Source organism: Dermacentor silvarum, chromosome 3, assembly GCF_013339745.2.
Source record: "Dermacentor silvarum isolate Dsil-2018 chromosome 3, BIME_Dsil_1.4, whole genome shotgun sequence".
NCBI lineage: Eukaryota > Metazoa > Arthropoda > Arachnida > Ixodida > Ixodidae > Dermacentor > Dermacentor silvarum.
This window is the reverse complement of record NC_051156.1, coordinates 177,832,893-177,860,264: the sequence shown is the minus strand read 5'-3', so window position 1 is coordinate 177,860,264 and position 27,372 is coordinate 177,832,893. Positions and strand designations below refer to the sequence as shown.

Here is a 27,372-nt window from a genome sequence, read left to right as displayed (position 1 = left end):
GCCCAAATGCACATTGCCATACAGACACAAGTTCGGATACCAGATGCAGTGGTGGGCAGTTTTGCATTTCTGAGCCCTCCGACAGGGTGAAAAAAAGATGAGGCAATGGCCCGACACTGTGATGACGTCTATCAATAATAGAAGGAACGAATGAATACTGCAAACAGAGTTTCGAGCTTTTAACTGCAGTCGCACAAAATAATAAAAATTGTGTTGCACCTCTTGTTAATCATGGCAGCTGCACTACTTCGCGAGTCAATCACGGCTTATGCTTATGATAATGGTCTGAGCCCGAAGACAGTGAGACAACCAAAATAAAACAAATCAGTCAGATTTATTTGTGATTCTCTTACTCCACACTATCGCACATTATATAAACAAAAAGACATAAGTTCAGAGTAATCAAACGTCACATGAAATACAAGATAGGCCTAAATTAATTATCACAACATACAATAAAAAAAAAAAATCAACTGAGCCAACTACGCAAAAACATCCTCATAAGGGGCTAGGTCACACTAAGTGTTTGGGCTGTGTTGTGGGATTAAGGAAACGCAGGCTAATCTTCTTTCTATCCATGTTCTCTGTCACGTTCAACACACAGCTAACTGTGCTGTTGTGCATGTGTCTCCGCATGTTTTAAGGCCAAGCGTGCTGCACCACGAGCCATCTACATGCTCGGGTATCACAAAGGCAAGCACCACGTTTGTGAACGAGTAAACACTTTTCCTCACCTGTCGGTTGCAAATGCAGCGCAAACAGCGTGATGAGAACAAAAATAAAAGCAACCAAACAGGATTAAAATGCATGTCCTTCAGCCCCAAAAAAGAAATTGAAAAAAAAAAAAAAAATCCCCGCGATTAATGTTAGAAATCACCTAGATGTGTGCACCTTTACGCACACTGTTCAGAAGGTAGAAGCAAGAGATGACAATGTCTGCTGTCTTACGCGAGGAAAACATAAAATGCCAGTGGGCGAACAAATATTTACCCTCTCAACATATCCTAATTACAAATTCGTTTAACAAGCAACACGTGAAACAGCAAGAGTGGCAAGCTAGCGCTAAAGCGTAACATCATAGCAAACCTGCTGCTGCATGGAGCAAGAAGCGAAAGAACATTGTCGCCAACATCCTACCGTGAACTAGGAAGTATGATAGGGAAACAAGGGAACCCATATTTCACACTGCGTCATAGCCAGCGGCAAATAAACGCCCCGCTATGGGTGGCCCACTTTTGAAACCAAGCATTCACACATTTTCCTTGTGTAGGCACACATACAGAAAAAAAAAAAAGACCTCGTGATAGAAAAAAACAAGTACACCTGAAATGAAGGCGGGCTCAAGAATTTGAAAGACCCATGCTTTTTTTCTTCTGCCTTCGCTTTCTGTTTTTCTTTTGTTGCTCGTGAGCAGCACGTCCAGAGTCATGCTAGGCAGCTAGGAGCTTAGTCGGGCGGCCGCTTCTCAGAGTGCTTCTTGGTGAATTCCTCAGCGTTTTTCAGGAACTTCTTTCGGTCTTTGCTGTACTCCTCAGCAAGGTCGGCACGCAGCGGGTGCTCTGGCTCTGGGTCATTGACTAGTGCAATCAGGGCTTGGATCACTGCACAGGAAAAAAAAAAAAAAGACAGCAAATGGCACTTAATTCAACTGCAATGTTTAAACTGCCAAAACTGCCAAGATATATCAAATGTCTCATTCCAATGAAGTGCAGACCAGAACAGCTCTCCCCGCTTCAGTTGTATCCACCACCAATACACACATTGGAGGCTGTAGCGCTTTTTTGAAAAAACCCCTGCTTTGTTTATATATTTTGTTCTGTTTGTGTTTCATACACATGGTCTCAAGCTATTTTCTTATGCTTCGGTTCCAGGAACAAGAAAATTATTCAGATCCCACGCAGTATGGGAATCAATGTTATGTAAAGCATTCTGCAGGCAGCTAGCTAGCTATCCTGCACTGTTTGGGGTTCTGCAAAGCATTACCAGATGGACTAATTTTTTCTATAGATCAAGCAACTGTGGGTGCATGATGCAAGTTGTGGGCTTGTGCTTCACTACAACAAGATAATGTTATTATGACAGTAATGGCATGACCGACTTTTTTAAAGTGATTGACTGATTAATGGGCTTTAATGGCGCAAGGGCCAGTTCTGGCCAAAGAGCACCAAACGTATGGTGTAATGTGTAAACAATGGCAACAAAGATTGTAACATGGCTGTAAAGGGGCCTAAAATAAGTCGCTGTAAATTGCTTAGAATGTAAATATACTAAAATAATGGCAATTATTAGTGATGTGTGCTATAACCATAAAAATCTTTGCAACGAAGGATGATTAAGAGACTTATAGGTGACAGCAGCACTGGTACCTCAATGAAGCCCTTGGACGCAAGGGCCGAGAGGCACGTACGTGCTCTACAGATATGCTTCCGTTGTGGCTACAATCTCTAAGAGGAGGCCGTGCTACAAATAACCTGGCCAAATAATTTTTAAAGCGGCCCTGAACCACCCCTCGGGGGGAAAAAACATTGTCTGCGGATGTCATACACTGCTGTGAATGCCTCAGCCAAGTTTTGAAGTCGTGTGCAGCGCGTGGCGCTTCGCAAGCAGATTGCGAAGTCGCCTTTCTCTCATACACTCTCATTACAACACAAGCCTGCTCCTCGCTCTCTTCTGGACGCTTTATTTAGTTATATAGCGGATTCCCATACATGGCTGCTATTGGCCAATAGCTGATGTCAATCAAAATATTCAAGAGCCATTCCACTCTGTGAAGGTGGATGACCAGCGAAGCTGTTTAGCGCAGAACACAGAAGTGGTATAGAATTTCGAACAAAGGTACTAACATATTTATTGTCCTGATCGGTGGTCATCGTGACGATAGGTACGCACACACATTCATATCACCTCTCGTTATTAAATCTGTCTGCCATGTAAGACAATGAATGGCTCATACTCCCATAAACGCGGTTCCCCATTACAATGACAGAAAAGTGAAATTCTACACTGGAATGATGAGCGGCAACGGAGCCAGCTGAGGAAGACGACGGCGACGCTCGGGCCATTGTTGATAGTTTTTCCGCATGGACGTCATGGCCTAGCCATAGACAGCTTCACTGTAAAAGGGTGTTTGGATCAGTGCGCTTCTTCGTACTGTTACTCTGCATATTTATTCACGAAGTTCAATAAACAGGCTGAAGTAAGCGAAAATCTGCTTTCAAATTTAGATAATAATTACGCATTTCCAGAAGAAGCCAACTGTCATCCGCTCATGCTGGGTCACAGCAGCCTGCGCAGGAAATAAACTTTGGGCCACCCTGCCTATCAGTGTCGTAGCCCCATTGGGTCTCGCCAATTTTGACTAGTTTCGAATGCTCAACTAGCCTCGATCCACACGAAACTTAAGGTCAGACCATACTCGTGCTTGCCACCGCGTGCTCACTCGTGGCCGCTCAGGGTAGACGCCTTGGCAGACTAAATAGAGCTTCAAAAATATGCAAGTTGGATGTGGCTACTATCTGTCGGGCAAGCTGGTGAAGTACAAAGCCAGTCTGCACAACATAGCATGGTCAGACTGCTGCATACGAGGGCGAGCACGCACACAAGCCTTGTCATGCACAAAGAAAATGCTGCGCATACGCACTACGGTTGCATGTAGCTGCGGTCTGCTACATAGCATAGATGACACGGGGTGCTGCGAAAAGGCCACTGGCTCGCTAAGGACAACTGCGTTTGGCTTACGTTTGCCGCATCATAGGTGCTGAAATCGGAAGTGGTGTCGTCGTTAACATCCAAAGTCAAATATGAACTGTGGACCACGGTGACATTTATAAGGCGGAGCGTTGTGGGCATGCCCCACTCTGCCGTAGCCTTCGCAGTGCAAGGCAAATATTTATGGAGTGGAAGCACCCAAGGCTGTGTTTGATTGCCAGTAACTACGCTACTGCTGAATGCTTTGAAGAACTTTTGCATCAAAGTATTTCTGAAATAGCCCATTTTCAATTCAAATGCCTTTCTCCACTTCGATGAAAAGTGGTTCAGGGCCCTTTTAATGCACCAGTTTCTGTTTAAAAGTTTAACACTGCTTTAAAATTAAAGAGCGGTTCATCGCTGAGAAAAATGGTGGTGGTGTGCTCCCCTTACAGGGAAGGGAAGTACTTTTTTCTTTTTGCTTCAATTTCATGGCACTGAAGAACTTGGATAACTGTAAGGCTATTGCCACACCTACTACATGTCGGAGGATCCCTTCCAGTCAGTAGGTAAGAGTGAATGCTGTAGGTATGCCTTATCCTTCATCCACAAAGAAGCCCTTCCTTGTGCCTTTCTGTCCTCTCGGATATCCAGTTCACTAATTTTAGTTTTATGATGTGCAGATTTGATACTTCAGTATCCCACTAGCTTTGCCAATACTTCCTAAATGCAGTAAGAAGGGTTTGAGGTCTGTGGCCGCTATGGGTATATTTATATCTATCACCGAAGGCTACTGACTTAGTGCTGTCGTCAGTAGCTACATTGCCTTTTTATGCCTCTGTGGCCAGGTACCCGGCAAAGAACAATGACTTGCTTGCACCGCACACTGTGCATAGCAATGAGTATAGTTCATTAAAAACATGGTTCTTATGTTTTTGTAAGCTCATTTGGTGCTCTAATGACACAAATAATACATCACAAATAACTGAGTGACTTAAATGTTCAACATTTGTTTTCTACCTTCAGGAAGTACAAGAAAGCTAAATATGTCCTTTGGAGTTGTAGGGCCCATTCATTGGACTCAACATACAGGCTTTCTACAGGACTACTCCAGCAGGTACCTGTAGCCAGGCAGCAGAGTGCTAAAGTATGGCGCCGTAGTCAAGGCATGATCGTATCAGACTTGTACAAGCTCAGGAGGCATCAGCTGTCACTTCTCCAGGATGGATGTACGTGACAGGAGCTCCAGTATATTCATCGTTTCGAGACATTTCTGTGTAAGATGTTCCACGTGTGGGATAAAAGCTAGGAATCTAAGATTATACCTAAAATTTATGCTGAGGCCTTACAGATAGTTCTCTATTCAGATAAATATCTGGATCTGGTAATATTCCTCTCTTGTTTGAGAAGAGGATTCAGGTACTTTACTGTGGGTTTAGACTATATCCATTCTCACACGCCCACTTACACTATTTGTTTAGGTCAAGCTGTACCTGTTGCTCGCAGATTGGAAGATTACACGATTTTACGATTTGAATCCAATCTGCACATTGGCCATATATACAGAATAAACCAATGTATGCCGTATAATGGTACGCAAAGAATTCATTTTTTACCATGAAAAGTGTACAGCTCAGCACCCCACCTTGGGGTACACTTATCTCCTGAGTGAATGGTCGGGATGGGACATTGCCAATTCTCACACGAAACATTCTATTAGATAATTTTCCATAACGCTCAGCAAGTTGCCACGGATACCCATTCCAGAGAAATCACGAAGAATCCCAAAGTGTCACATAGTATCGTAGGCCTTCTCCATGTCAAGAAATACTGATAGGAAAAATTGCTTGCGTATAAAGGCATCCCGAATGTTTGCCTTCATACGGATAAGGTGGTCTATGGTAGATCTACCTTCCCTGAATTGACACTGTAGGGGATCTAGTATTTTGTTATATTCACGATAATGGATCAAGCACCAGTTTAACGTTTTCTCAGAGTTTGCAGAGACAGCTTGTCAACGCTATGGGTCTGTAGCTGACAGCTAAAGACGGGTCCTTGCTCTCTTTGAGAATTGGAATTAAAATTACAAGACTGACTATCACTCGCACGCTTCCTTTTCGAGTCTGGCTGAATGAAAACTGGCATGTGCGCATAAGCCCTCTCTCGAGCTACACGATGTGTCGCACATGCCAAATGTCTCAAAGAGCTAGCTCACATTTGCATGAGAGAAGTATGCATGCTAACATGGCCTAATGGTTTTTAGTTTCAGAAATGCAGGCAATTTTAATTTCAGCAGTGCAAAAACCAGAAGACTGAGGTGTGGCTATAGGCCGAGTGGAAGTCATGTGAGTACTGACTTCTGAGAGAGTTAACTGGTGACACACCCAAGATCTCTACTAGCTCCCCTACTGGCCCCAGAACCTGCTCTTCCTAGACAGCAGGGCCTTTACGTGCAGCCAACGAAAAAAAAAAAAAAAAAAAAAAAGAAAAAAAAAAAAAAGCTTTCACAGCTGCGTCTTTGGCTGCTCAATGTGGGTACAATGTTGCCTGCGTAACTTTTACATACCAAATATTATGCTGTGGAATGCATTTGACGGTCACAATGCACCTAACACATTTGAGGTAATACAAAAGGCTCATATAAGTTAGCAGGTCATTTGATGAGTGCCAGGTTTCTGTGAATATGGAAGCCAAGTCCCAACTGATCACAAGAGGCTAGAAGCACTGCCAACCCCAAGACAAAGACATGTTTTTACAGGTGGCAGGTGAACTAGAAATGAAACTTTTTCTGATGCCTAGCAGTCAAAAGCCTTACCCTCATTTTTTTTTTTTCCCCATCTAGTCACTGAGGATACAGCTCGTTTGGCTTGCTCAACCCAAGCCAGTTTGGTATCTCAGTTTATGCCAGTGTATGCAAGACTCCTAAATTTAGGGGTTTTACATGCCGGAACCACAATATGATTATGAGGCACACACGCCGTAGTGGGGGACTCCGGAATGGGGGACTTCAGTCTCATCATGGTCCAATAATCTGACCATGATGGGACTCAAGTGATAAAACAAATTAAAAGAAGAGGCAGAAATGTCCAAACATCACTGCTTCACTTGCCAATATTTAACCCCATTTTAATGTACACCTAATTTTATAACACCAAAAACCTAGCGTGCCTACAATTCTGGCAATCATAAAACTAGATAAAACCTGTACAGTTTAGTAGAACACGTTGCTGGGCGAGTTGGTTGACATCTGAGCAAAGCATGGTTGCGCGAACAGGAAAAGAAAGACTTGGAAAGAAAAGTAGGAAACGACAGGTTAGGTGCTGAGAAGAAGCCATGAAGAGTCCAGTTTACTCTTCATGAAAATTTATGCCATCCACTGTCACCAATCACAGACAGCTCCCGATTGCTGCCTACGGGCCACAACATATAGCCCCATTTGTGGTTCATTGTGCTTGATATTCAATTTTTCTTAAAGCACTCCACTACAATTGCAAGCAAGATGGTTGCCCATGTCTGGACCATAGAGTTTAATACAATAATTACTAAAGAGAACTCTGGCGCAAGTGTCTACGGGAGCTTCAAGTGGGGCAGTTCAGCCAGAACGGGAATTATGGGCAGTACAGTGGAACCTCGATTATACGACTTTGAGGGGACCACGCAAAACCATCGTATAAGTGGTGGGTGCTCCCCTCTTTTTACCATTTTTTAGGTTCTAAATGAGTTTTTAAAGGGGCCCTGAACCACCCTTTGGGCTTGGTGAATTAACACAGTCTGCGGGTAGCATACACAGCTATAAACGTCTCAGCCAAGTTTTGCTGTCGTACGTGGTGCGTGGAGCTGGCAAGCGGAGTGCCAAGTCACCTTTCTCTCCAATGTTCTCTTTTCAACAGAAGCCATGTTCCTCACTCTTTTCTGGATGCTTTATTTCGCAATAAAGCGGATTCCCATACGCGGCTGCTATTGGTAGCTGCGGTCGGCTACGTAGCATAGATACCGCAGCCGCAACGGGGTGCCGCCAGGAGTCCACTGGCGAAGTACACAGCGGCTTGCTGACGAAAACCGCATTTGGCTTACATTTAGTGCATTGTTGGCACCAAAATTGGGTGTTGTGGCATCTACGTTAATATCCAAAATGAAATCAGAACTGCGCGGCACGGTGACATTTAGAAGGCAGCGTTGTGGCCACACCCAACTCCGCCGTAGTCTTTGCAGTGCAAGGCACTGAAGAACGGGAGCACAGCGGAGGCTCTGTTTGATTGCCAATAATTCCGCTACTGCTGAACGCATTGAAGTACTTTTTGCGGCAAAGTAGTTCCGAAATATCCTATTTTCACTTGAAATGCCTTTCTCCACTTCAATAAATAGAGGTTCACGGCCCCTTTAAACATCGTCCAAATGTTACATTTGTTCTTCATGTAGTTGGTTCCTATGTGCACTGACAGCAGATGCTGTATTTACTTGTGTAAGGTACTAAATACAGTACTCATTCGAGGACAAATTGGATATGCCTGCTCTCTACCAGCCTAATAAGGGATGCTTTGTTCTTTAGCGTCGCAGCTGTGTACTGCTGCACTTCTTGATGGAACTTGTTGCTAGCCGAGGTGGTGGCATGCTGCCAGAAGCCCTGGCATCATGGCAACACTGGAAACTGCACGAAAACAAGACTGCGAGTCTCCTGAACTTAGAGAAAAGCACATGCAGAATGTGAAACACAGGGACGTGGAAACAAACTGGGCCCAGAGAGCTCATATTCTAGGCAAAAAGAATGTTCAACAAAGCAAAATGATGACAGTGCAGCCAAGTGTCGTGTAATAGAAAAAAGAAAAGTAGGGGGCCCAAGAAACTAAAGAACAGCCAAGCCACTCAAAGTATGTGACAAGCCAGCATAAAATCCAACATCGCAGCTTCCACACTTTAATGTTTTGAGGTGTGAAAGACACTTAAGACTAAAGAATTGGTTGTGGAAAAAAAAAAGCATAAGACGAATGGGGCTCATTACAGTTCCTCATGCAAGTCCGAAATATCAAACAAACCGAATCATATTGGAGTCCTAAAAAATCCATCGATGAATGTATTATGGAGTACAACAATCTGTTTACATCAAGCATGGAAACTTTAGTAGGGACTTCATTTCTTTAACCCTTTCATTGTCACTGACGTACCAATACATTTCCGTGTTTCTATGCTACCATGTCGCTGGCGTACGTGCACATTCTACGCTCAGATGTGCACAGTAACACGAAGTTAGCGAGCTCCGCCATCTGTTGTATATTTCTACAAGCCCATTTTGCCCTCTTTCTGGGTTTTTGTTAAGAGCTACGTAATGTACTCCTTTGTGGACATGATTGAGCTGCGCATCTGCAGATGGGCAGTTGGCTCCTGGACTTTACACAGCTACGACGGCGATTCTGCGTTCGAACATTTGTGCCATAGCCTACGGCCAACACTTTTGCCTGTTTCTGCCATCTGCCATATGCTTATAGAGTTGTTTTTCGTCTACCACAGTCTTCGTTACGGCATGCCTCTTTTACAGTAACAACGGTGCTCCTTTCGTCGGTGTGATTTCTCCAGGACGGCTCTCCCCTCTGCCATATCTCGTCCATCTGTGGCTCTATTTCACCTGTTGCTCTTTTGCTTTGTCTGGTCGAGTTCGAATAAACAAAAGTGCCCTTTCCTTGAGTATGGCTGCGTGATCATATTGAGATGGCTGCTCCCGTGGAATCTCCAACTGTTGATTGGAGCGGTGGTTCTTCCAACTTAATATATGAGCCAAGCTTGGACTCGGAAGATGACAGCTTGTTGTCCAAGGAAAAGGCAACTTCAACAGTGTCACATTCTGACCCTACGAATCGGGCACAGAAGCTGAATTTGCCGCTTAGGAGCAGGTGTTCAACAGGATGCTCCGCCTGCACTGGCAATGAACGGCAGAAGTGGATGATCACACGCAGAGTATCCTGGGTAACTCTAGATCCTGTAGAGCCCGCCCTTCCACCCTCACGCTATGTTCCAGTGGAGTGGGTTGCGTTCCAATTACAGATTAGGAGGCATTGCTCTACGCCAGATAAGGGCGCTCGCTCACAAAGTCTGTTGGCTGTTGTGAATCTGCAATTGGAATTCACGATCAGTTAACATATTAATTCAAATATAAGGCGAGCCTATTCCCAGAATCTTTAGCCTCGAAGTCACCCCCCGCCTTATGTGCGAATTTTGCATTTAGTGTGGCTTTACGGCTACGCGACTTTCGCCTTATAATATGGCTTCACGGCACCACACACTAATGTGGCTTTACGGCAGCGCACGCTGCGGTGCCGTGAAGCCACACTATAAGGCTATATGCACGCTGCCATGAAGCAACACCTAAAGGCAAAAATTCACATTTAGCCCGCACTCCACGTGTTGGAGCTCCCTTCCCCCATATTTCATGGTTACCATTTGGCGTTTGGCTGTGTTAGCATTTCAGTATTTCGGGCAATCCCTGCCAAGTCTGAATAATACGTCGGCTACTCTATATCACCTTATATTAGTGTGCATACTTAAGTTTTCTTTCTTGGGTCCTCCAACTGGCACCCTCGCCTTATAATCGTGACCACTTTATAATCGAATAAAGACGGTAAGTTGCCAAGTGTGGTGCAGCCACAAACAACTGCATGTAATCTAACCATAGAATGACAGGTATCTGCTGTAGTTTCCATTTACAGTCACGAACCGTTTTTACGGACCTCGCGGGAACCGAAAAATAGTCTGAAAATCTCGTTCACCCAAAAAAAATAAATTTCTTGGGCATAGAGTGGCATAAAACAATCTCTAATAATTCCCTGTCTCATACTCCACTTGGAGGCAATCGGATTTGCTTATATTTGTGCAAGACTGACATCGTCTCCATATACAGTCGACAAGAGCGTCACCGTGTTGGTAATTTCAGTTGGCGGAGATCGCCATCGGGATCGAAGAAATGAGCCCAGTTACTTTGCACCACTTGGCTCTCGCAAGACACAGGAGGTGTCGCCGATTGCACAAATGCGAAGCCGCACAAACACACACAAAGATGCAACAACGTATCCGAGACACACCTGCTCTGTGGACACACCACGTGCAAAATAACAACCGAAACTAAAATCTCGCAATAAGTAATCATGACGATAGTGCTGACCGAAAACAGAAAGGAAAAAAAAAAAAGTGCCGTCCCCTGAACTGTGTTCTTTAGCTAAGGGAGAGCGGGCATGACCTCCAAGACTGAAGGATGGCACACGCCTCCCAATCTTGGAGGCTATAGAGCAGGCCACTGAAAGTCAAGCTTGGCCAAGCCAGCAGAAAATCCAACATGGGGGCCTCCAAGATCGGGTAACAGGGCCAAGGAGGATAAAAAAAAATGCTGGAGTGGAGCTGCCGTCTCAAAAGTGAAGCCGGACCGCCACCATCTTACCAGAAGCAAGCAATAACGTAAGGAAATAGCGGGGAATATACGAAGCACTTTCTTCCCACTCCGTGCTGTTTTTAGGTGGATAGTTTAGCTGTGCAGATATCGTTGGACGTCTTCCTTTCTGTCACTGGTTTCAGAAGAAAGCCTTAAGTTATTTTCAAATTTTATGGCACATCATGATAATAACACAAAGCCAAACGTAATATTTTAAGCGAAAGGTTCGAGATTTTAATTTCAAATTAGCCTAGCATTTGCAATAACTGACCAAAAGGATGTGAGCTGCTAGCAGATTTCAGCTGTCACAGCCCTCTTTCAGAGTAGAAGTATGGGCAAACTGTGGCTTCACCTGTGCTGGTAAGAAACTGCGGGGACTGCCACTACAGCATTTTTTTTAAAATCCTCCTTGAGCAGGGCTCGGAACGGGTGATTTAGTCCGGAAAATCGAACTGGGGCCTAAATTCGTCCAAAAAATCGGTCGCGAAAATGCATTAGCTCATGGGGAACCCTGACAGTGCATTTATGAAGTTCGGAATAGCCAACAAGTCAGAATTTTCGGGATCAAAAAAATCCGTCGGTGGCTGTATTGCCACAGTGCTCCTCTGCGGCAGTGGTGAAAGTTAATTTAATTGGAATAGTAAATATGCCCAATGCGTTAAATTGAGGCCAAAAATGAAATGGCGTTTCACGAACATCAAGTTGTGGAAAGCAAATGACTGATTACATTGGGGTTTAACTGTACTTTCATCAAAACATGGGACCTTTTGAACAATGTGAGCACCGCCCTCTTTTGTGATCTGAACCACCGGTGTTCAAGGAACACAAGTTGGGCTACTGTATACTTCCGAGTTTTAAGTAGGGGTGTGCGAATATTCAAGTTTCGAATTCGAATCGAATAATATTAGATTGAAAATTTCAATTTAACTTTCAAATTTCTAGTATTCGTATTTAAAAATAATTCAACAAGACGAATATAGAGAACGCTGCCAATATTGTGACATAGCCTTTGAATCATGGTCCTTTGATAAAACCTTGACCAACATTCCGATTCAAAATCGTACAACATTTTTACCATAATGAAGCTCATCTTGCTGTTTCCGCCCCTCATGGGCACACGCTCTAGGCGCACCGAAGGCACGCAAAGTTTCTTCGTTGCTATTCGCCAATTTTCGAGCCGCGTTGGTTGATACAAATAAACGCCGCCCCACTGACGGCTGCGAAAGAGAACAGCGCGCAGTCATGTGCTTTCTCCCTTTCTATTTTGGTGCGGGGGCACGGACACGGCGCTGAACAGCGCGGAGGCCGCGACTGGGCGCGAAGAGTTTGAAGCGGTGGCGCTTTTGTTGCTTTTCCCCACACAGGCGTGGGGAAGACGGCCGCCGCAGCGAGCGAAGGTTCGTGCGGTCTATCGCTTCAACGGAAACTGAGCGGCATAAGCACAGCGCATACAAAGGTCACAGCCGTGTGGAGATCGCTTGCAAGATACGGTGCGCGCGACAGCCGGCACAGGCGCAGAGTACAAGAACGCATTGGCAGAGTAGAAGCCCCTCCCTCCCTCCCGCGCTGCCTTCCCGCTTTGCTTCTTTCGTGTGGGAGATTGCGTTGCCAGTTATCCTTGTGCCCGGTTGCAAGATACGCATTTGGTACCGCAGCACAGTGTCGCCACCCCCCTCCCTCCCATACCCCCACGGCCTTTCGTGCAATGGTCGCGTTTGCTCTCCGCTGTGCGGTCACTCTGCGTGAAGGCACGCGGCGACATTTTTATCGCCCTTGGACTCGTGCTCCACGTCTCATGCTCTTCCTCCGCATCGCCCTCGTTGATCTCTTCTCCCATCGGTGGGCGCACCTCGTTGAGAAGTGTGCCGCTACCGCCCTTGTCGGCGAGATTTTCCCGCGGAAGCCGTATTATAACCGGTATTTCGTCTCACGCGGCTGCACTGTAAGCGGTATGCGTATACATGGAGTTCTATGGGAGGGTAAAGTTCTGTACTATAAACAGTTACGTTATAAGTGGTCTATACTGTAAATGCTTTTTATGTGCGTGTGCCTGAGTGAGTTCACGTCTGACTCTTCAAATTAGCTAGTTTTATTTGCATTTCGATGATACGAATTTTGGCTAATACGAATATTTTTCGTGACCCCCTGAGATTCGTATCATCGAGATTCCACTGTATACGCATACCGCTTACAGTGTAGCCGCATGAGATGAAATACCGGTTATAATACAGCTTCCGCGGGAAAATCTCGCCGACAAGGGCAGCAGCGAGAACGCTTCTCAACAAGGTGCGCCCACTCATGGGAGAGATCAACGAGGGTGATGCGGAGGAGGAGCATGAGACGCGGAGCAAACGAACGGAAAAAAATGCGCGCGTAGGTTGTCTAGGCGACGGAGAAACCTTTTGCTCGGCTGCTTATCAGTGGTGCGTTTTGCACTGAACATGGCTTCAGCTTCTGTGCACCCGTCGGGATACGTGTCGTGAAGGGCAGACATCGCGCGAGCGACACTGTCAATTTAAGCAGTGTTCTGCAAATTTAGTTTGGAGCTACAGTAAAACCTCGTTAATTCAGACTCATCCTCTAGTCCTGGCTGGTGTATGCATTATTCAATGCAATCAATTGTTAATTCGGACTTAATTGGCCGCACATCGGTTAATTCGGACTACTTTCGGAGCTCGGTGAGCGAGTAGCGCTGAAAATGTGCGACGCAAAAGAGCAAGAACGGCGCTAGCGCCTAACCGAAACGAAGCAGCGGAGTCCGCATCGCCACAGCCATCAGTTGAAATCTACGCGAATGACAGCAATGCTGGAACGCTTCGAGCCTATTTGCATCTTTAAAAGCCTGTGCATACCGCCGCATTGGCCGCGGGCTTTCATAACTGCGTAGTCGTCATCCACGATCGCGTCGATAGCGGCCGCGGTTTTCTTCGGAGCGGTTGCGGCGAACAGTAGTTTCGTTTTTACAGTAGTTTAGTCGGCCACATGCCAAAAAATCTGGTAGTCGCCATCGATGATCGCATAGACAGCAACCGCGGTTTCGAGTGCAGTTGCTGCAGCAAATGGTAGTTAATTCGCCCAGACTCGGTGCGCGCCTTCAGCACCGCAAAGTCGCCGTTCATAATCGCGTCGATAGCGGTCACGGTTTTTTCCGCAGCGGTTGCAACAAACAGTTGTTTCGTTTTGACTCGGTGCAAAGCTGTCGAGCTTGAAGAGCACCGGCTACATCGCGATTATGTTTTCGCCAGCTCACTAGCAAAAACGTAATCGCGATGCGCGCGCGATCGTACAAAGCATGTCTACATGCTTGGTCTACATGTTTTGCATACGTGCAGGGCTTGAAAATCGTTCTTTTGGTTACAGTGCAGTACCGCTTATAATGTAGATATTCGTGACTCCGGCGACTTATGTTATAAGCGGTCTACACTGTACTTAGATTTAGGTGCACGTTAGAGAACCCCAGGTGGTCGAAATTATTCTGGAGTCCCCCACTACGGCGTGCCTCAAAATCAGCAACTCCATGCTCTGCTTGGAGTTGCTTGCAACGTCAACAGTCATCCCAGAAAGAAGCCTTAAAATCTAAGCCAGCAAACCTTGCTGACTGAGTCAGCTGTCAGAGCGCAAAAAAGCTAACAACGATGTTCAGCGTTTGTAGCTGCCAAATACAAGTCTCATTCAACACGTAGACACTCGGTGGAACAGTGAATTTGCAATGTTGAGCCAGTTGGCACAGCTGAAGATGCCGTCTCAGTTGAAAGGTAACGTTGGAAACCAGTGTGAGCTGCCTTTCGCCAAATGAGTGGAATGTTACAAAAAGCATGGTACAGGTCCTGCAGCCCATTGCAGATGCGACTACAGATCTTCGTGGCCAGAAGTATGGAACCCTATCATCGGTTGTGCCATTTCTTTATGGAATGCAGCAAATCCTCAAGAGATAGTCTGCCATTGAAAACAAAGCAACTGTGTTTGCCAAGAGCCTGCTAAAAATCTTAAAGTCCTGGTTCCCTCTTTTCATGGAGCAAGAAAACTGATGCTTGCCATTCTGTGAGTGAGTGATTCAACTTTAATAAATATCCGGCAAATTGATGGCCTGGGTCTAGGCCGCGCCGGGGGCAGCAGAGAGACCCTGTCTCTCGGTAGCTTCCCGGGCTTGCTGGATGGCCCAAAGTTGGTCCCGAAGATCAGAGCTAGTCAGTGCAGTTCTCCACCGCGCCCTTAGTTCATCCGAGGGGGACTGCAATTCTCCTCTGAACTACGTATTTCACAATCCCAGAGTATGTGTTCTATGGTGGCTACTCTATCATTACATAACTTACATTTGGCCTCAGGGTATAAAAATCCGGAAACATGCAGTTAAGATGTACCGGGTTCGTGTAAGTTCTGGTTTGAAGTCGCCTCCAGTCAACCGCTCTGTGTGACCCAAGGATTAAGGGGGGACACTGCATCAAAATCTAACTCACTTATTTCTTGACCAAACATGGTGAAACTTGGCAAACTTGTTCCGTTTCTCTTGCAGATTCCGAAAATGCAAATACATTGCTTCTAGCTAGTATTTGCTCACATAATGAATGCACCCCCCACTTTTCCAATCAAGGAGTGTGTTTTTTCTTTTTTCTCACAATGATCGCACCCTGAACTTGCTGCCGTGAAGTAGGAGAGACAGTACGATTCGGCGTCTGATATGGCGTCCGGCGGGTACGATTGTGTCGGACGCCGAATCGTACTGTGCGTCACCTATTATTGCGACAGCAATTATTTGGACACTCAACGCGCATTTTTGCTGTCGGCTTTGAGGATCCCGGCTCAATCTCCCGCATTCAAGGGAGGAAAGCAGGAAGGAAACGCGCTGCATTCCATCACGTGCATGGCGTAGGGGGGCACGGTTCTGATGGTTCTTCAACAGCAACTGCGCATGGGGAACCGCCGATCGCGGCTCGATCTCGTGCGCACAGGGAGGGAGGCAGCACAGGAGGGAAGGAGGAGGGGGGGGGGGGGGACGGCATTTGACTCCGGCACCAACTCTGTACTTTGCATGGCCGGGCACGCCTTATCTTGAAAGAAATCTGCAGGCAGCTCATACCTCTATGCGTGCGTTGTTCTCGTCGCTCAGTATTCGTAGACGCGATACACAGCACGAAGGTCACTTCGCTCGCTGCTGCTGCCGCACTTCCCGACGCCAACGTTTTGACAGCGAGTGTCAGCAGTCATCGAGTGCGATGCATTCGGGTTTGCCTGTGCGCGCTGGCACCATGCTTGTTAATTTAGTAAGTGAATGTTTGAAAGTTTATACAGCCGATACAACTACTATCCTTACTTTGCATAGCTGTCTACGCATTCGCTATCGCAATCGATGGTTCGCCTTTTGGGCAAAACTGCGACTTTTTCAAGGTGACCACGGCAGAAAAATCGCCTAAAATTTCACCCCACATAACGCACCACCCAACTTTGCGCATACTTTTGTAGGAAAAAGGTTCGTTCATTATGCAAGTAAATATGATATATATTTTTTGCATAGACAGGGTAAATGAGGCTTTCATTGCAACATGTAACATGCATGATCCTCAAATTTTCTAAAGGGATGCTTATACAATATAATACGGACAATAATAATGGCTAATAATACGGTGTATCCAGACTAGTTATAAGCAAGCTTGCTTGAATTTCTGCAGGCATTAGTTTGCTCATGTCAAGCGTGGAAAGCAGTTCCGCACCTTGGTCCGTCTTGGTGGCCGGCTTCCAGTTGTCGGCGCTGATGATGGGCAGGCACACCTGACCCTTTTCATCAATGTTGGGGTGGTAGATCTTGGTCCTAAAGGTGATTTTGGGCGGCTTGAACGGGTACTCGGCTGGGAAGTTGATCTCTATCCGAAAGGCCCCCTTGTTGTACGGGCTGTTGTCCTGTATCATAAGTCATAGAACAGTAATTTAGACAAGTGTACCTAAACCAATTCAAGATCACCCTAGACATGACACAAAGGAGGGCTCCATAGTAATTCTAGCCACCTGTTCCTAAGACAACTATTCTGAACCAAGAAACTGAAGTCTACGCCCATTGGAGCGTAGTCATTGCAACCAGGTATCAAGTGAACAATTTCATGATCAGAAGCCATTTCAAGTCCGCTACAGGACAAAAGCCTCTCCCAAGAAACCCGTCCTGCGTAAACCAAAATACGTCTGCAAATTTCCCATTACCGTCATCCATCTGGTCTTCCCTGCCTTCTACTGCATTTTTCTTTTGGTACTCAGGCCACCCCAGCAAACAACTAGTCTTTTGCTGATTTCTTAACTAGAATATCCTCGCCCCTAATTTTGTCTACTGCCATCTTTCTGCCCCTTAGTGTCAGACCTGTGACTTTCCTTTCAACTGCTGTCTGGGCGTTGCTTTCTATCCATTCAACTTTCTTTGTTTATACAAAGGTCCAACCTCCCTAAAGCCAAGAGAAAATACTGGCAAGTATCAGAGTGCCTTAAATAATTTACTATATAGTACTTGTTTCCAGGAACATGTTTCAATTTCAGTACCCAGGAGGTGGATGCGTCATGATGTCGCAATGCATTGGCCCACTTCATTCTTGCAACCTCTGAGGCTGTAGCATGCAAATGAAGCTAGAAAAAACCTGTAGCACTCATTTTCTTCATGAGCAGCGTCATCACCACGGAGTAAGATAAGACAGGAGCGTCGACTCCACTCGTCAGGAAGGGACACATTCTGCAACGCAGGCCCCTGCTTCACAGCGTGTTCGCCAGACGGCGCTACGAATGAAGAAAAACTCTGCAGCGGCACCTGCTTGTCAGCTGCCCCGCGCACGCCCTGATGCCTGTAGCGCGTATAGCTCTTGCGGTTCACGGAGTGACGTTATAGCAGGAGAAACAAGTCATGTATCATTTTATTTAATTTATTTTATACAGGCCAAATGCAGGGCATTTGTCAGGTGGCCTACATGGAACTTTACAAGGCACAGGAACAGAAAATAAACAAATTACGGAAACTAAGACGGAAAGAAAAGCTATAGCAAATGGTAAGGCGATATAATGGCAGTTCGGGTGGTCTCAAGCAATGACAGACGACAACGAAAAGAAGTTTTTACGCAAAAGCTGACGTTTATCACACTTTTTTATCTGAGCACGCATCAAGTGCTAAGATGCTTCGCTTGCTTCTTTGTTTCTCGTGGTGCTTTTCGTGTCGCCCGGTTCTCTTGTGAGCAGAATCGCCACATTCTCATTAAACATAATAATTAGGAATTCCTGCCAGTGTTTCCTGCTCATTATTTCACAAGAGAAGCTCTGATTATGTGTCTGCATAACTGGGGGAATCATCTCGAAGGCAAGGCTGAGAATTTACAGGGTAGCCAGCCGGTATTTACACTGGCTAACCTCCTTGTCTTTCTTTCCCTTTCTCTCTCTCTACATTACGGCATGTCTCTGGAGAAGAAAAGGCACCTGCACGGTGTGTAGTTGTAGACAAATTTAAATTGAGCTCCTCCCGTCCTTCCGCATTGGCGTATTCTGGTTCCTCCTGGCATTCAGCATCATTGAGCTACGCCAGGCTTCCCTAAACAAATTGAAAGAACTGCTCTGCTTCGAAGTCTAGGCACTTTTTTTACATCTAGTGGGACGTCGCTTTTGTCTTTTTTTGCTGAAGTAACTATCAAAAATAAGCTGCTTATCGAAGTGTCCCGCACATATTTTGTCCATTGCTTTAAGCGCTCGCTTTACTTTCAGGAATTTTTCGACGCCACTGGTGCAGTAGTTGAAGATCAGATGGCGAAGTGAAGAACGAAAACTTCTCACGTCCTTTGCCATAACCAGATTTACAGCCGGGAACAAAACACTGTCCTGTTGCTCAGTCTCTTCACGCACAAGTATCAAGATACCTTCTTCCGTCCGGCATGAATAAACACACTGCAGGCATGGTAAACAAAGCGAGGAAGACGAAAATTTCGCACCTTCGCTTCCGCGCAGACGTAGAGGAGTGAAAAACAAGTACTTCTGTTGTGTCTTTTTGTACAGCATCATTTATCGTCTGTTTCCTCTAAAGACATCTAAATATGTTTCGTATGCATGCATAAAAGCCCTACCGCGTGTTTATTTGCGCTTTTATTATTTGTGCGCATATATTTTTTGTGTTTGATTGCTGTCAAATTGAGACGGTCGAGGGTCCACGTTTGTAGCAGACGACACGCTCTGCGGGTGCCGCGCTGCCCGTTCTGCGCCGCTGTCACCGCCGGTCTCCGCCACTCAGCGCATGCGCACATGGAAGCCAGCTGTTGAGTGTTTTCCATGCGCCTCGACAGATGGCGCTATGCAATGCATAATTTGCGTTGCACGGTTTGTCCCGAGCGAATGCGTTGCGCGGCGGCGGAGTCGGCGCTCCTGTTTATCTTACTCCGTGGTCATCACCATACTTAGCCTCATTGCTACACTTCGTCAGCAAATTTTCCTGAGTGTCACAATGTCAGAATATCAATGACGCCCAGTCCTGCATTTTAAGGCCAGCTTTAGTATCAAATTAAGATATAGTTTCCTAATCGTTTTAATTGCTAAGTGTCATTTTATGTGCAATAAGTGCGTGGTAGTGCCGGTAGTGCCTCGACAACTTTGAAAATGTGTCAGTACTCTTTTAACCTTCAAGCTTAAGTCATATAGTCAACGATGATAGAACCCAGCAATTATATACATTATTTTCATGGGTATCCTGCCATTCATGACTTCGGGAGTGTCTGCCACATGCAACTAAATCTTGTATTGCGCAGCAGCATGCCTAGCCACATACCTATCACGGTGGGACGGGCAAGTACAAACACCTAACAGTTAAGTTGGCACTGCTGTGCTGAAACTTCGCTCTATCATACCGAAAGTGTAGCATGACTTGACAGACATAGAAAGTTAAACACTAGTAATTATACTTGCTTAACTCACAAGGAGCACATCAACTTAACGCAATGAAAGATAGATGCAACTTTCATAATATACTGCCATTTCACAGCACACACAAAAACGATATTGTTATAGAGTGTGTTTACCAACAACACAGACTTGAGGTCACTGGCCATGTCATGCTGAATATGTATATTCTCATCATATAACCAAAGCTAATCAGCGTGACACTTGGTCAGTATTTGAAAGGGGGGCCACCTGGGAACACACAGCTCTCTTCAGCAGCAAGATAGACTTGAAGTGAAATCACATTCTGGGGATTTACGTGCCAAAACCACATCTGATTATGAGAAATGAATTGAATTCTGGGGTTTTACGTGCCAAAACCACGACATGATCATGAGGCACGCCGTAGTGGGGGAATCTGGATTAATTTTGACCACCAGGGGATCTCTAACGTGCTCCCAAGCCATGGGACACAGACAGGCCTTTTTGCCGTTCACCCTCGTCGAAATGCGGCCACTGCGGCCGGGATTTGATTCTGTGACCTCGTGCTTAGCAACGCAGCACTGTAGCCGCTAAGCCACTGCGGAGGGTCATCTGATTATGAGGAATTTGATTACGAGGATTATGAGCGGGGGACTCAGGGTTAATTTTGACCACCTGGGATTCTAACTTGCACCTGGATCTAAGACAAGCGTTTTCGCATTTCATCCCTATGAGATGCAGCCGTGGGGTCCGCGATCGAAATGGAAGGATTACCCCCCTTTTAAGCCCTATCAGTAAGCTTTCTCTAAAAATAGCAGCTGGGGATTTGGGTAGGTCATCCCTCATAAGTGAAGCCTACGCACTAAGCGTCTTTTTTTTCCTATTTCAGTCAAAATTCCAGCTAAAGAAATTAAAAAGAAATAAGGTGTCCAATGACGTGAAGGTATGCATGTTCTGAAGTGGAAACACCAAGCAAGGGGAGAGCAAAGAAAGAACATTGAAGTAAACAACAAGAGATGCTCGAAGGATCGCCTCTTGCCTCTTTACAAGGTACATACGAGGTCTGTTAGAAAAGTATACGACCTTTGGCCGAAGAAAAAAAACTGCCATAACAAGAGCGTTGGAAACCTTATCACCTTCTAAGTAGTCTCCTTGGGACTCCACACTTCTCCCAGCGGTGCTGCCATTGTTGGAAGCATTCCGAGAAGGCCTTTTTCGGAATGGAGTTTAGCTCAGCTGTTGTTGCAGCCATTATGTCCTCTCTTGTATGAAATCGCGCTCCTTTCAATTGCCTCTTGATTTTAGGAAACAGCCAGAAGTTGCAGGGGGCCATATCAGGAGAGTAAGGAGCCTGTTGAACTACAGGAGTCTGGTTTTTCGCCAAGAAAGTCTGAATTACGTGCAAGGAATGTGCAGGAGCGCCAATTTCCTGTTGACCACAACTCCGGTCTCTTGAGCCGCACAGCGTCACGTAGGCGACAGAGGACATTCCTGTAGTACTCTTTGGTGATTGTTTGACCCACTAGTGCGTACTTGTGGCGTACCACACTGCGGGAGTCAAAGAAAGCAGTCAGCATCACTTTGACGTTGCTGCGCACTTGGTGGGCCTTCTTCGGTCTTGGTGACGTGGAATGCTTCCACTGTGACGACTGGGATTTGGTTTCCGGGTCATACCCGTACACCCAAGACTCGTCACCAGTGATTATGGTGTTCATGAAGTCGGGGTCACTGTTTGTGGAATCCAGCATGTCCTGTGAGCAGCTTCGGCACGAATTTCGCCGCAACTTTCTTCATGGCCAAATCTTTGGTCATAATGGAATGTGCAGAAAAAGTGCCGATGCCCACCTCTTCCGCAACTTCTCGGATATTCACATGATGGTCCCGCATCACCAGAGCGTTCACTTCGGCAATGACCTGGTCATTTTGGCATGTTGATGGTCGACCAGTGTGTGGCTCGCTCTCCACCGATGTGCGGCCGTCTTTCAACTGGTTGTACCACTCCTTAATCTGTGTGCTGCTCATAGCATCGTCACCGAAAGTCGTCTGAATCTTCCGAATGGTTTCCACTTGGCTGTCGCCCAGTTTCTGGCAAAATTTGATGCAGTAACGCTGCTCCAGTCGCTCGTCATTTTTCTTGCAATAAAAAAACTGACGAGAGCACTGCGCACTACCTCACTCAAACGCTGCGTCCTAGCGACTGACGTTATTGGCAGGCGGGAAAAAATGTCCGCATGCACACGAAGGTTCAAGGTCAGCTGATGCAAGCGCGCTTGTTTCACACCCATCAAGCGTTCGCAAAAAAAAAAAAAAAAAAAGTCTGATACTTTTCTAACAGACCTCGTAGTCTACCATCTATTAACCCTTTCAGACGCCAATGAATTCGGTTGACTAAAACTTAGTTTCACTGCATTTCTTGCATATTCGGAATTATAAAAAGCATACAGCTGCAGAACAGATTAAGAATTTTCAATTCTTTAGTAAGTTTAGTCAAGCTTACAGAACATGGTCTCCATGTGAAAGCTCACTACACGAACATTACATATGAGAACATCAACTATTTCATGTCTAGCAGGCTTCAAAAGCACCCATCCAGGCATTTGAAAATTATGCCTGTTGTAACACACTGAAAAACAATGAAAGGAGTACACCCACTACATACGACATACTGGCACTGAGCAAGTACACCCAACCCTGTACCTTCCCATTCGTTTTATTCAAACATTTTAATCCCATTATTCAAACTTGCAACACGATTCCAATCAGAACAGTTTCAAGATGTAGGCGACACATTTTAAGAACCATTACTTTCATCACTGCTATTGCTGTTGACGCACTTTCTTGGTGCCCATAATTGTGTACACAGCATCTTAAAGGGTTAAGCATTGGTTAAATTGGCTCTCATCCAACCATGTTCAAGAGCTCTCAACCATGCTCATGCTTTCCAATCATTCATAATTTTAACAGCAGACGAATTGACACAATCTTGCAGGCAGAAGACTACTGTAGCAATCAAGGAAATTGATTTCATTGATGTGTTTCAGAGGCTAGTATGTACCCACCACAGTGGCTATGAATTGCGCTGCTGAGTACATGGACATGGATTCGATTTCTAACCACTGCGGCCGCATTCATATGCGGTAGTATAAAAAAAAAGCTCATGTGTCATGCTTTGAGTGCACGTTAAAAGAACCCCAGATGGTCAAAATCCGAAGTCGGAGACTATGGAGTCTCTCAAAGCCCACTGTGCACCTTTGGAATGTTAAATCCCACAATTTTTCTTTATACTAACACGTTTTTTAGCAAAGCGAATTATGCCGATTGTTTGTGCCCTAAGCTTTCACACGCTGCCGGATTTGAGAGCATTCTGTATTTTTGTAAAGACCTACACTGTTGGTCTACTTTGCCATTATGGGTTAGGTGCAATATTTACACGCAAACTTTCATGCGTAAGCAATCTACACGATGTATGAGAAATGCTATATGCACGCGTGCAAGCACACACATACACACATGTTCATTTTCATTTCGACTTATCAATTGCATTTATGAGTCTTTTATACTGGTATGCTGTGAGAGACCAGAAACACATGACTGGTTGAGGACAAATGCGGGTAGTGTTTGTGTAAGCAATGCAGACCACAAGAAAAAGTAAAATGGACTGACATCTTTTTCTCGGTTTACATGTTTCACATCATGCACAGTGTGTACTGGCTGTCCCAAGTAAATGTCACTAAGAATTAAAAAATACACAGACACACAAAAAAAGGATGGCTTTATGCGAACAGCTCACAGTATGTTGACGGGCATTTTTCATGCTAGTAATGAGTATGTTATTCATCTTGCACAAATTATTTAAGTTTAATTAGCTAAATTAGTACGAGATCAAATCCTGGCCGCAGCGGCCGCATTTCAATGGAGGCGAAATGCAAACACCTGTGTGCTTGCATTGTTGTGCATGTTTAAGAACCCCAGGTGGTCGAAATTCTTCCGGAGCCCTCCACTACGGCGTGCCTCATAATCAGAACTGGTTTTGGCATGTAAAATCCCAGAAAGAAGAAGACTTAGCTCAATTTTTATGAAATTCTTAGGTTTTATGTGCCAAAACCACGATCCGATTAGGCATGCCGTAATGAGGGACTCCGAATAAATTTTGACTACTTGAGTTCATTCAATGTGCAGGTAATGCACATTACAAGGGCATTTTTGCATTTCACCCCATCGAGATATAACTGCCGAGGCCGGGATATGATCATGCGACCTCGTGCTTAGAAGCCTGACGCTATAGTTGCTAAGTCACCACGGCGGGTAGTGAACTTTTGATTAACATAATAGTTAAGGTGACATGCAGAAGTTGCGGAGGATGTCAAGCTTTGACCAATAACAGCCTTTTTTTTTTCAGCCTGCCCCTGGCTTCCATTACAACCTAAGGCTACAGATATCAGTTTCTGATATTGCTGTAAAATATGAACAGCAGCATAAAATGAATTACTGCCAATTCCACCCTTCGATCTGTAGTGCAGAGGTCCCTGTTGCACTGTTAACAACACTGGGAAAAAAGGGGCCATTACAACAGCTGCACAATACTCACAGGTACAATCAATCCCTGCCATGTGAGCATATTTTTTTCATCCACTTGGATGTCTCGAAAGCATTTTGTTCCTGAGTTCCGGATGTCTGCAAGTTCCTGAAAACAAACAACACATAAACGTAAGCACCAATGGAATTATTTATAGTGTGTGATAACCAATATCTTGCAGTATGCAAGGAACTAGTATGAACAACGAGAACAAACAGAGCACTGCCTACCAGCACAAAGATGTTTCCAACCAATCACTGTCAATGACAATACAAACTCTCGCATGATATAATTCACAGCCCACCGCTGCTGCCTTGTGGCATTCAATGACTTCAGAATAGCTGTACTGCCCACCCAGTCAACATGAAAAACAAATGTAATAAGTGAGACTAACATACATTAGAGGTACTCCTCTCCCCAACTTTACTGCTGCCAATTCAATCACAATGTATTGAAAGAGACGTTTTTAAAAGTGATAAAAGGTGCTGTAACACTAGCTGCTTGTCTTATGTGCAAACTCCAAGCAACAGTAAATACTTTTGCAGCGAAAGATATACACACCAACTATCCTGATAGGTACATCATGGCCCCTTCCTTTTCCCAATTAGAAAATTTTGTGAATGTTAGACCATGTAAAAATTACAAGCGAAGTATGTGATATGCAATGCCAGAAAAATGCCACAATGTTTATAGCAACATGCATGCACAATACGCTTTTATCAAGAAGCATTCGGGCTATGAGATTCTAGTTTTACAGTAAATGGAACAATTAAAACAGTTTATGCAGAGGTATGAGGCCATATTTATAGTAAGGTGCTGTGCAAGTCATTATGAAGAAAAAATGATAAACAGCGCAACATGTTGGTGCAGTGTTTCACAAAGTCATTATTTGACACAGCTTTGCTTCTGAGGATGCACTTCAGTATGCACCATCAAGACTTGTACAGGCAATAAGCAGCTCCAATGAAAAACAGCGTGTCAGAGCTCGCATCTGTAGAATCGGACTGGGCAGCTATTTTTCATGTAGCTTTAAATGAACTCAGTACACCAGACAATGTGAATAAAGGCTTGTACAATTTTTGCTCATCCTGCACAGGATGAACACAGTTAAAAATGGTAGGACTTTGTAAAGTTCATCATAAGAAGAAGTTAATAATTTGAGCTGTGTGAGTAAACTACTACTGTTACTGCTATAGAGAAAAAAAAAAAAAAAACGTGGAAGCATGAAAGATGGCTGGCAACACCACCTTGAAGTTCCCTCACCAGCTCACTCCTAATTAAATTTTTATTGGTGAAGAATTGTCACATTGTCACTATTCTAAAAGAACTAAAGACAACTTTTTCAATACCCTTTACTGGGTCACAATGGTCAAAAAAAGTACTGTGAAACCTGCGACCTCACGGTGACATGTCGCCACAGCGCCGACATGTACAGCAATTCACTGTCAAAGTGAATGTGTGACCCTGGCTCATCGGCGAATCTTCCTGTTGCACACTAACCCGTTCTGTGCCAGCTTTTTTTCCCCTCAGAAAACCACTACATTTCCAGAATTTCTTACGGTTGATTCATTGTGAACGCCTTCATTATTGCAATATAACCAGTTCATTTGTTATTTTCTGTACCTTCTACTGTCAACAATTCATTTTCTTTTAGTGCAGACAGGCAAGGCCACAAAGTCTAGAAGTCTATGAAGTGTGATGTTTCTTGGAAAGGAAGTCAAGCGTGTTTTTGCTATCCACCGTGCAACGTGTTAGTGCTGGCATGACGTAGAAAGAAAATAGCAGTGGTGCTGGCAGCAAAGCATTTTATTTTGCTGAGCTGCGTCCATGTGAGGGAGGTCACATAAGAGGCTTTAAATCTTCCTTGCAATAGTTAGCTAAGTTCAAGCTGTGAACATGACTCGCTAGAGCTTTCCATGTAATTGTGTACTTCAGGTGAACGCACATCTAAAACCCTCCAATTCTGGCGTTGAAATGGCAGTTGTCCTCACTGTAGCTGCCTCGCTCCCCACTACAATTTTTTAAAGCTGGAGGTGCCAGACTCCATCTTTGTTTCTGACTTTGTTTCTGCCAACTGCACCCTCAAAATAACTTAGTTTTTCAGGAATCTGGCGCCATTCACACCAAATTAATGAGGCAACTACCACTTGTTCATGACATTCGGTGGACGAAAGGAATTCCCTGGACGAGCAGGACTCGTCACTGGAATATTTTGAAACACCTGGACGAGTGAGACTCATCCTTTGTATGTAAAGGCTTAAGAGGGGCTTCTGCAACAGATGATTTGTGCTAGGTGGCACTGGTTCACCTTGGAGCAAGTGTGCAATGCATTGACACATTTGCACTTGTGGAGGATGCACAGAGTGCAAGCCAGGCACTCGTGTGTTCCCATTTCAGAGCGCACTGGACTAACACTGACAGATATGTTTTAAGGATTCCTTTCTTATTGTTCTTATTGCCCGCCGTTGACGGCCAGCCGGTCAAGGTGATAACCAAGGCTACTTGGGCAGCTGGCAAAGCATGGAAAAGAATGGCATTGGAACAGAATCATTACATTACGCTGGCCTTCGTCTCAATGTCTTCACAAAGCTGACAGACCATTGTCAAACACTTTCATGAGCTTTGCTTCTGATTGCCGCTTTATATTTATTAGACATTTTTCGGCTTACTAGAAGGGTACTTCTCCCACGCTGCATTTCTGACACGCTAACGTGACTCAATCCCAATTCAAAGAAACATCATATACATACTACTGTTTCACTTTCAGTGATGCAAGTTTATTTTTTACTTACAAATACTGCAGGCAGAAGCAGGGGCACCCAAGCTGGAGGGG

At 45.0% G+C, this 27,372-nt stretch overlaps 1 protein-coding gene across 1 annotated transcript in view; it reads right to left on the bottom strand.

Moving 5' to 3' along the window:
- Nucleotides 1-315: 315 nt before the first annotated feature.
- The window catches only part of LOC119446138 (ubiquitin-conjugating enzyme E2 L3), a 28,433-nt gene continuing 1,376 nt past the window's right edge, over nucleotides 316-27,372 (bottom strand). Inside the window, exons 2-4 of the mRNA XM_037710497.2 lie at nucleotides 24,552-24,647; nucleotides 16,810-16,996; nucleotides 316-1,601 (exon numbers count right to left, since the gene is read on the bottom strand). Coding sequence (XP_037566425.2) covers nucleotides 1,447-1,601; nucleotides 16,810-16,996; nucleotides 24,552-24,647 — 438 coding nt within the window. The 3' untranslated portion in view covers nucleotides 316-1,446. The remainder of the gene's footprint in view (nucleotides 1,602-16,809; nucleotides 16,997-24,551; nucleotides 24,648-27,372) is intronic.